This window comes from Taeniopygia guttata, chromosome 8, assembly GCF_048771995.1.
Source record: "Taeniopygia guttata chromosome 8, bTaeGut7.mat, whole genome shotgun sequence".
Lineage (NCBI taxonomy): Eukaryota > Metazoa > Chordata > Aves > Passeriformes > Estrildidae > Taeniopygia > Taeniopygia guttata.
Window position 1 is genome coordinate 23,369,215 of NC_133033.1, and position 10,771 is coordinate 23,379,985.

A 10,771-nucleotide genomic window follows, 5' to 3' on the forward strand; every position below is an offset into this window, starting at 1 on the left:
AGCAGCAGACTTGCTTATCTGCAGTTCTCTTTTGTTGAACATGGAGCTCAGAAGAGAGTAGTTTTTGTTCATGGGCTTAGTCTTAGTTTTGAGAAGAGAGTGACATATGAAGAAAACACATGCAAATTTATGACAAGAGGTGTTTAACACTGCTTGTTTAAAAATTGAAATACTTGTCCATGTCTACAGAAACACGTTGAAACTTGCATTGGAAGTGATTTAAATTGGAGCATTGTGAAGTGTGGCCTTGGTTTTGTAAATGAGCAATACTCTGGAATTATGGCAATAGAGCTTTCTGTGCTTGGTGTGTTGTGTGCTCAGTTGTGTATGTGCTTGGCTTTATGCATTTAGGCTGTTAGTAACAGGCTGCTGTTGCAGAGAGAGGCGACTACCCTGGCAGGCCAACCACAGCCCCCACCCCCACCTCCCAAGTGGCCTGGGATGATCTCAAGTGAACAGCTGAGCTTGGAGCTACACCAGGTGGAAAGGGAAATTGGGAAGAGAACCCGTGAGCTGAGCATGGTGAGTGCTGGGGGGATGGGAGGCAGAGAGATGCAGTGGAGAGCCATGTACCTGGCTGCAGCCCTTTTACCCTGGCAGAAAGGCTCCCTATTGGATGCTCACAGCTGGAGTCATCCATCTTCCTCTTTACCTCTGTTCTTCAAAACCTCCTGAGGAGTTTCTCGAGTGTTCTTCATGAAGAAGTTTAATGTAGCCTCTTTAAATATTGTTAATTTGTCACCATTTGAAATAAGCATGGTGTTGACTTTGATGGAAACCAAATTGTCTCCAAGGTCACTGTGCCATGAGCTCTATAAAGTGCTTTAACATAGGAACCATTGTCTGCAGGTACAGGCTAGTGCTAGAAGTCTATGTGCTGTTACAGTCTGTGGCCTTTGCTTGTTGCTACAAGGATCGTCCCTTTCTTTTGGGAAATAGCGTGTCCTGAGAGGATGAGCGTATCTAAAAGTCTGGTTTTGTCTCATGGCTTTTGCGGGTTAAACTGTGTGACTGCAATTTACAGGCCTTCTTCATCGTCCCTAAAGAATGAAATCTCCAATTCTTTCAGTGCACTCCTAAAGAATTTTTCATCTGTCCTTTCTTTAAAGGAGAGCCAGTCTTCACTGGATATGAAAACCAAGCTGGGCACCACTAAACAGACAGAAAATGGACAATTAGAACCACAAAACAAGGTTCCAGCTGAGGACCTTACACTGACATTCAGGTAACACAGGCCTTCAACTTGTCTTTGTGTAACAGGAGACTGACTTCTCCAGGGCCACTCTCCTGTTAAATAAATACCCTTGCCTCACATCAGCTGTGATGAGGAAGCGCCTACTAGGCAAAGAGAATACAAGTTTTTATAACACAGGTATGAATTAAGGACCTCTCTAACTGTGGAGTAGGTGAGTGGAATAAGACTATATAAATTAATGCAACAGAAGATTTGCAGAGAGGAATCCATCTGGTCAGTGTTGGATGATTAGCAGGGAGAAGCAGGAGTTACGCAGCCACCACAAAATAAATCCTTATCTGATGTTTTGGTTTCAAATAAAAGAAATCTCCCAAATGTGAAAGGTATTCCATCCTGCTGAGGTTTGTGATGTGGATGTTGTCTAGCAAGGCACACACTTGGAAACTAAGTTCATTTTCAGTCGTCACTAGTCGACTTTTATCTGTGTAGATGCTGGGATTGATTTCAGTTCACATTTAATAGACAGTTGGAGTAAGATGTTGGCTGGGAATGCTGGAAGTCTCTACAGCAAGTATTTTCAAATGGCCACAAGCACCTATGTGTATTCAGGCCAGCACTGAACAGAGAAGCTTGGATGCTTACATAACTTCATGTGAGCAGTTTGGAATATTAATATTTATTCAGAATGTGCATTTTATGAATAAATACACTATTGCTGATGAAGTCTGTGCCTTCTTTTTATAACCAGTTCTGTGGTTTTGAGCTGCACCATCAGATTGATACCTCCAGAGTAAGAACTAATTTTTCCATATGGTGCTGTGAGTGTAATGAAATCAAAACAACTGCTTATATTTTAAAATTAGGGGGGAAAAAATACATTATTTTAGGTAAATTAAATATTCTAGAATGGGTACACTGAAGTCCTCTTACTTAAAAATAAAAGAAAAATCTCAGTAATTGCTTCTTTTCACCCTCTTACTCTTTCTCCTCCACTTCCTTCAGCAGTGATGTTCCGAATGGATCAGCTTTGACCCAAGAGAACATTGGCCTCCTGTCAAACAATATGGCATCTCTCAGCCTGTCAGAGGACCCCGAGGGAGGAGGAGATGGCCATGACTCCCAGCGAGCGGGAGTGACACCCACATCTGCTCCATGAACGGGGCCAGCACACCCTGGAGTTCCTTCTGCTGGGGTGTCGGCAGCTTCCATCTTGTGTTTTCTTCCAGGGATGATTGGATAAACCCAGGAGCAGCAGTAGTAGCAGAGCAGCAGGTCCAGAGGCAATGTGCACAAACACAACTACTAGAAACAAATCCTGCACATAGTTCACATTAACGCATTTTTTAATTAAAAAAATGAAAATTAGCAGTATCTGCAAGCAATTCAAATTAAATTTGTTTTTGTTCTGTGAATGAACTTTATTTTAATAACTTTGGACGCCTTGAATCCCAGGGCTTAAAAAAAAAAAAGATATTATATATATATACTCTGTTTGATTAATTGTATGATCTTAATGAAGTAGGTTTTCTTTTATTTTGGTATTATTACATACCCAGTGCATAATTCCTTATTACCTTACTAAAACAATTTGGCCACTTCCTTGTATGGTTTAAGGGCAAACAAGGAATGAGGGTTGGAGAGTAGCTGTGAATTGCAGTGTCAGAAGATGTGCAGCAAACTTCATGCTTAACGCACTTCCTCCCATTGTGGCCAGGAACTTAGCCTGAGCTTCTTGCTTAAATTGCTGAATTTAAACTACAAATGGCAGAGTCATTGCAAAGGTGTGGTCCTTTTTAAGGGCTGGCATTATTTAAGGTCTGTGTATGTTAGAATCTGACATCTGAGTGTCAGCCTGCAGTTTGTCAGGGCTGCAGTGAATCCACCCTGGGATCCTGTTTCATGGGGGGAAAATTGCACCAAAGTAACCATTGAAGGTGCAGCACAGATCTTGTCAGAAGTATTGAGAAGCAAATTTTGCCTGATCTAATTTTTCTCCGAATAGATGCTTTGTGGGCATAAGCCAGAGAAGCCATAAGTGTATTTTGATTTTTTTTTTTAGATTAAAGATTTTGTTCTTGCTGCACATTTTTTTACTTTTTTTGGCATGTGCTGAGGTAAGATCCTGGATACGAAGACCTCTTGAGAATGATTTTTCAAGTGCTGCTCCCTCTCTACCTTCTTGGCCTGTCCTCATTTTTTCCTTCTGGGCTAGACTACTAAGTAGGAAAGCACTGGTTATGTAATAAATTACTGCATTGCTTTGGTTGGGTAAAGCAAGAGTTAATAAATTTTCTTGGGTTTTAGTTTTTTTTCCTTAACCTTAACTCCTGCTGAGGTTATAGCAACCTTGGGCTAAGCTTTGCATTCATCATACTGTTAAATAAAACAACAGGGGGGGTGGGAGGGGATACAGTCTCACTATTGCCTACCAGTAGGAGAGTCCAAACAGAAGACTCTTTTGAGTAGCAATTATTTAATTTGCCCAGTCAAGGCACCGCGTTTATATACTATTTCACATTGAATTTGATTATGCCCTACAGACCTGGCTGGTCAAGGATTTGATACACATATTGGCTTGGGATTCGAGCTTTCTTTTTTATTTAAATAAAAATTTATATATAAATATATATATACATATATACATAGTTATATCTGTATATATATTGGGTATGTTTTAAGAATTTTTTCGCATGAGCGCAGCTGTTGTGATCAAATGTCTGGGAGGTAGAAGCACTGAGTGAAAATAAAAGCATTTTTCAGCACACCCCCCCCACACTTTCCATGTGTCTTAACACAGGTTTATTTCACTCTTAGTTGAACTTTGGCCTCTTAATGGCCTAGAGTAGTTTGAAGCTTGCTTTCTTCTAATGCCTCTTTTAACTTTCAGCAAAGAATTAACTTTGCACTGAAACAGCTTCATCTCCCCTTGCCCCTATCCATCTTTATCTCCTACTTGAAGCCAAGCATTCCAGCCACTCCCCTTGGAGCTGAGCAGAACTGGGGTGATGCAGCTGGGAGCCCATCAGGTCTGTTCCTCCCCTCTCAGCTCTGGGCATGAGGAGAATGAAGGTCTTTTTCTGGCTGCCTGCTTCCAAGTCACCTGACACAGGCCCTGGGCCCCCTCATCCTTCAGTGCAGAGCACCACCCTCAGGTCAGCCTTCTCCTTAATTTTAGTTAGTTTGCTCCTTACTGCTTGTCTTTATTAACACAGGGAGCTCATCTTAGTCAAGATAATTAGTGCAATATTCTAATCTAGGAGGACAAGCCTAGAATGTGCCTTTTTTTGACTGTAGTAATTGTGGATGTAAAATTAATTTTCAAAGATGGTTATGTTAGGTTGGACACTACAGATTCATTTGTAATACTAGGAAGAAAATCTAGAGGAGCAAAAACCTTTTTACCTTTTATTTCCTAGTTCCCTTACCAGGTTAGGGATTATTCTTTTCTCCACATTTTCTCCTGGAATTCTTCAGTAAGCACTATTTAGATTGCTGGCCTACATATGATGAATGCTTCCAAAATCTGTGGATTAGAAGGGAGACCTTACTGGGTTTTTTTCTCCTTCATCTAGCTCTCTGTGCTGTACTTTGTGCATAATGTCCTTGTTGTGATCAATGTGTCCAGGTGAATGCCCTGTTTGCCCAAAATTATAGTTTGGCTTGTCAAATAGTTTGTTCAGTATCTACTAACAGTATTGATTTTTGACTTTGTCTCATCCCCTTTTCCTCTTACCCTTTTTCTGCTTTTTTTGCAGAAGTTCAGTTGATTAAACAAATAAAACAGCAAAATGCAGTGCATGCTCTTAAGTTTTTTCTTGAAACTGCACCTAAAATGTTCCGGTTTTGTGGAAAAAGTGGGAGACCCTGGGGGACAGATAGCTCTGTATGTAGTGGCAGCATTGATGTTTACACCTAACAGGCATGAAAATGTCTGGAGTGACTCTGTGTCTTGCTACACTCACTCCTGTAGCCCATCATTGTCCCAGTCATACAGGAATTCTGGCCACCTCAGTGAAACTGGTCTTGGCTACCAAGTGGTTTAGTTCCTTCTATTGGGCAAGAAGAAGCAGTATTACCATGGTGTCAGGGCACTGCTGCATCCTTTGGTAGGTAGATTAAATTTTCTGCTGCACCAGACAACTCTTGATATCTGGGTTTCAGCTAGATGGACAGCATGGACAAACCTTCAGAATAGGAAGCTTCAAGTGGTAGGTTAAGCTTCAGTGTGTCAGTGATTCAGTCAGTATATAGATGATGTCTGTTTATTCTGTGGTGTTATTTCCCTCCTTCTGTCACCATCTCATCTGTCTGTCCTGTGACCTAGTTCTTTTTTCTTAATAGGAGAATTTTAAACTTTTTCTTCTGCCCTTCTTGCATGCTGTCCTATTTCAGAGTAGGACTTTTTTTCTGTAGATGAGAGCACCTTTCAAGCTAGCAGCACTTTTATCCCTGTTCTTCTCAAGTTCTTCTCTGTGTAGTCTTTTCTGAGCTGTCTTTCCCCTTTTTTGTGTCTTTTTCTCCTGTGGCTTGCCCATCCACCCTCCCTGATTGTGTAACAGTGACAGCTTGCTGCCTCAAAACAGAGCATTCAAATGAATTCGCTTAGCCAATAACTTCTGTGAAGTTGCCTTTTCTAATGGTGTTATTACTCAGTGATGCACAAATGTGATATTGCCCCTACTGGTAGGCAAACGGGGGATCTGTATAAACATGGTAAACTGCTGTTTTTCTTTAAAGGAGAGCCAAAGACTTGTGCTTTACACTTTTTTTCCCCTGGTGTAGCCATTTTGATTGTCAGACATTTGTGTAGGGTATTGTGAGTTGACTGTATTATCCTATTAACAATTTCCAGAAGTTAATGATTGTCAAGCCTTGCCCATGCATTGAATTGTGGAAAATCATTCCATTTAGTCATACAGTTTGCAATGTACTGAGATGTATCTGAGGTGTTGTGATGTGTATTCAGTCTCTCATGCACTCTCTCAGCTGACTGAATGGCTCATTTAGAAAGGGAGAAGGAAAATAGAAATGTTATAATCCAAGAAGCCTTGTTTTTAAGTGTTTCTAAATTGAATATTGATTGAAATTTTCTTCAGTTACAGTAAAAGATAAATCTGTGTTACAAATGTGACTGACTTTTAAGTCCACTGGGACTGAAAATATTTGTGAAACACTAGCATTGCATTAAATTAGATGTGGAAGAACCAAACTTGTGATGATATTGTCTCTTGACAGCATAAACTGAGTAAGGTGGGGCAAATTTTGTATTAGAAAGGGTCAGGAGTGAGGCTTTTATTGATAATACAAGAAAGCTGCTGGCATTTCCCTTCCTCGAGTTTAAGCTCTCACAGACCTGTTACTAAAGTTTTTAGGTTCAAAGAGAAATCTCTTCAAGTCCAACTAGAATAAACCCTCGTTTCTACTGCCATTTATAATTTTGAATTATAACAAAGCAGACTGACAGGATAGTTATCTGAAAGACCCCCAGTACAGTTTCTTTCCTGGATTGGCTCTTTCAGACTTGTTTTTATGGTCCAAGAAATGACATGTCAGTGTTCAGGAGGCTCAACAGCAGGGAGTGCCAGCCACCTGCTCAAAAATGGGAGAAAAGACCCAAACATGCAGTGTGCAAGGTTTTGTGCTAGTCTGCGTGTGTGTGGAGAAATGATTCTGGTCCTAGGATAGATAGAACAAACACAGAGCAATGCTGCTGGGGCATGATTTTACCTTCATATTCAAATTTTGTCATCATTCACTTTCCAAAACACAGCCTTCCATTCCTGCCTCCTGATGTTGCTGATTTAAAAACAACCCAAAAAAAGTTAGTGTGTCAGCAACTTAATTTCTTGTATCCCTATAAATCAATTCCCCTGGGGGGGAAAAAGAGAGCAAGAGATTTTGAGTTGCCTACATGGTAATGGAGTTATGAAGTGGAAGAACATCCACCTTGCTTGAGTAAGTGTAAACTGGATTTCTGAGGAAAATTTAGCAGCTCTTCTAAGCCACCTTTTGTGTACAGCTATAGTGCCAAGAGATGGGTGGTTGTTATACAGATTATTATGTAGTACAAATTGATTTGCTCTCAATTCAAATAGACTCACAAAATGTCAAAAACTTCATTGGGAATTTTCATTTCCATAGTGAACTGCTACCAACTGCATTATTTTCTGTTGGAATGTCAGGGGATGACAGACACTAAAGTTAATTCCAGTTATACAACATAAAAAAGAGATTTGGGGAAATGTTATTCCAGCAGTGTCCTTCTACAGTTAACATGTGGCCTTTATTCTTCTGTAGGAAGAAGAATGTAACTGCTTAGTGTTGTCACAGTCTTCAGAGAACTTCTTGTGATTCAGGTAGAGCCTTTGTTAGCAGAGAAAGGAGAACAAACTTAACATTCATTTTCTTTATAGTTTTATTTCCTATTGGCAAGTGTAATATTGTTCCATGGGAAGTGGCAAGCAAAGAGGCTGCAGCTTTTTCTGAAATTTCCCAATATAAAGAGCGCATGGCAAAGTGGATTTGTCTGCATCAGAAACATCACAGTCATTTGATGCTTAAAATATGTGGCCATAATAATCAAAATTGTATTCCTGTAGCCTAGTAACAGGAGTAATTAACTGACCTTTCCCAGGCAACCTTTGCAATTCCAGGGAGTTTGTGTATGATTTTTAGTGCTAATTGCAAGGTGTTCAGCAGTTGGGAGGGTTTAGGTGCCTAACTTCATCCAGCAAGGCAGCTTTCCTTGGATATACTGGTTGGATGTTTTCATATGCCAGGAAACTACTCTTTTGAAGATCTGCAAGTTTTAGGAAAACACAATTGGCCAGTTTGAAAAATACAGTATTGGGAGAGACAGAAGCAACAGGAAATAAAAAGCATTAGACATGATGAAATTACATGTGAAATGTGTGGGGTAAATGTATCTGTAAGAATAAAAAAAATATATTGTGGAGTATTTGATGCTCAAGAAATTATTTGCTTCTTCATAATGTTAAAAATATTTCATTAATAGTTCTGTGGCAGACAGTACTCACAAGTCTTTGGCATCCAAACCAGATTGTATATCAGATGGATCCCACAACTGGATGTGTGCACTGACCCCTTTATTTGTAGCTTTTTAAAAAGAAATTTGGCAGCAGCCTTTAATAAATGCATGAAGCAACCTGAGAGGAAGAAGCAATCCCATTCACATCACAGCTGCTGCACAGCTCACAATTGGTACCATTCATCTGCAGCCTCTCGTCAGTGAAGCTGATCAACATGGGCAAAACTAATCACTTTTAGAGTTTCCCCTAATTTTAAGGAGTTCCCATTCCTCCTTTAGCCTCTGCTTGCTGTGTAAGCAGCTTTCATGCTAAAAGGATTTTTCCTTGAGTTCAGCTTAGCAACTGTACTGTAGCTTGGCTATTTTTCCCTATTTTCTTTAACTGGTAGTGTCGTGTTAAGCTCTTCCCCTCCTTGTATTTGTTGCTATGGGGAGGAAGAGGTGAAGCAAAACCTGTGTGAGGAGAAGGAGGAAGAATTATGGGATCTATATGACAGCTCCCACTTCTTTGAAATCATCTACTTCCAGTTGTGGGATTTCTCGATATATGATTTTTTTTGGTGGTTTTTGTAAGTCTAATTTTCTTTGATCTTGTTAGTTCCTTACAAGTCTCCCCGAGACATTCTGCAGTCATTATCACCTTTTTGGGTGGAGTTTATTTTATTTTTTGGGTTGTTTGTTTTGTTTTGTTTTGTTTTTTAAATAACTTTTTAACATCGGTGCATATATGCTTGGGATAGAGCTCATGTAATTATCCAATCGTATTGATTGTATGTGATTGTGCCCTGCAGAGGTATATTTAACAAAAAATAAAATAAAGGATAGTCTAGGTAATAAAGGAGACCATGACATTTGTTGAGTCAGGTTATGAACTATTTCTTAAATTTATTTAGGATCCTACATAAGTGAAATTACATCTGCTGTTCTCATGATTCAGTGCTAAACAAAATATCATTCTTTCTCTCCTTGTGTTTTTCCTTGCTTTTCTTCTCCTTCTGCTGTTTTCTTCCTTTCCTGTTTCTCGTTCCCATAAACAAAAATTCCTTCATGGGAGTGGCTGCCTCTGGGTTGATAATGTGAATATGTATTGTTTGTGACTATCAAAACATTTACAGTAGGAGTATACATGAAGTAGAATGTATGAGAAGAATTCCATAAATTGAATTATTTGCAAGTTCAGAGGAATTACGAAGTTTTGTACATACAGGCCTGATCATGAGGGAGATGTTCAGAGGTACATGGGGAATTGCTCTGTCTTTTCCAGGAAAGGTTAGATGCTTTTCTACCTCTTGGGAAAACTGAGATAACAAAAGGAGTAGAAGAAAGTTCTCTATATCCAACTCCCTGTGTCTTTACTCCTACAATATACTTTTTAGACTTGAAAGAAAAACCTTCTAGGTACTCTGCTGAAGTGGGAATGCATTGAAGGAGGCAAAAGGCAAGAGGATCCAGAGATTTGAAAAATCAGTATTGGTCTTCTTTATTTAATTCTCAGACCTGTAGAGCCAACGGTGTCACTTTTGTGTGAAAGAACAAGGGAGTGGAGACCTACTGTAAATGCATGGCAGTTACACAGAAAAAAACATATGTTGAAATGCTATTTCTTCTTCCCTCTTTAGCTTGCTTTTCTCCCTCTTTCTCCCTGACTCCACCTTGCACTCACAGAATGTCTAAGGGTCCTTTGAGTTGCAGATTAAACAAAAAAAAATGTGGAAAAGTGATTCACTATTTGGTTTGTAAATAGATGGAAGTGTCTACAAGGTCTTACCTGCTTTTCTGTCAGCATTTATATTAAGTGATAAATTAATGAAGAACACTTTGAAGTATCTCTTGTTTTCTGTCTGGGATGAATGTACATTCTTTTAAATTTTGTGTGAGGTGTAAGACTGTTGGACCATCTGAGTAAGATTTTCACCAGCACACAGTGTGTGTGCTCTCGGGCTGCAGCATAAGAGATGCCAAATAGCAGAGAAGCCACATCTCCGGGGTTTGGTCTGCTCTCTTCTGACTTCACCTGTAAACAAAGTGGGTTCACCAGAGGTGAACAAGAAAAGATGCTTAAAATAATCAAGTTTTTTTAATTGCTCAGAGTGTACATGTTTTAAAAGCAAACCAAACCCTTCAGAGCAAAGAGTGAGCAGCATTTGTCCTAACGTTGAGCCTGGTTTGGAGCTTGCCTTAAAGTGAAAGTAAGTTTTGCTCCACAGTCTGCTTTGTGGTTTTTAGTCTTCTCCTTTTACAGCTTTTTGTGGTCTTTAACAAGTCATTGGCTGTAAATCTGAAACTGGATGAAGCTGCTGCTTCACTGAAAAACTGTTCCTTCTACTCCAGGTCAAGCACAGCCTTCTGCCCCTCGAGTTTGTGCATAATGTTCATTACTATTGTCTTAATATTCTTGAGCCTGGGCACCATGGATCAAGATAAAGTGTGTTTGCTGGTCTGAAGCCCATCACTGCTCATTATTAGGCCCCCTCACACTTCCACACTTACTTGCTGTATGGGTCAAAGCATTCAATTCCTATAAAGAA

The 10,771-nt window shown here is 39.7% G+C and overlaps 1 protein-coding gene across 11 annotated transcripts in view; it reads left to right on the forward strand.

Annotated features, from left to right (window-relative positions):
• The window catches only part of RC3H1 (ring finger and CCCH-type domains 1), a 59,921-nt gene extending 50,840 nt beyond the window's left edge, over nt 1–9,081 (forward strand). For 4 of the 11 annotated variants that reach the window (XM_030279405.4, XM_030279400.4, XM_030279406.4 and 1 more), the window contains exons 18-20: nt 352–522; nt 1,110–1,225; nt 2,198–9,081. In XM_030279405.4, coding sequence (XP_030135265.4) covers nt 352–522; nt 1,110–1,225; nt 2,198–2,351 — 441 coding nt within the window. In that variant the 3' untranslated portion in view covers nt 2,352–9,081. The remainder of the gene's footprint in view (nt 1–351; nt 523–1,109; nt 1,226–2,197) is intronic. The other 7 variants (XM_030279404.4, XM_030279407.4, XM_030279408.4 and 4 more) reach the window with 4 other exon arrangements.
• Nucleotides 9,082–10,771: the final 1,690 nt, after the last annotated feature.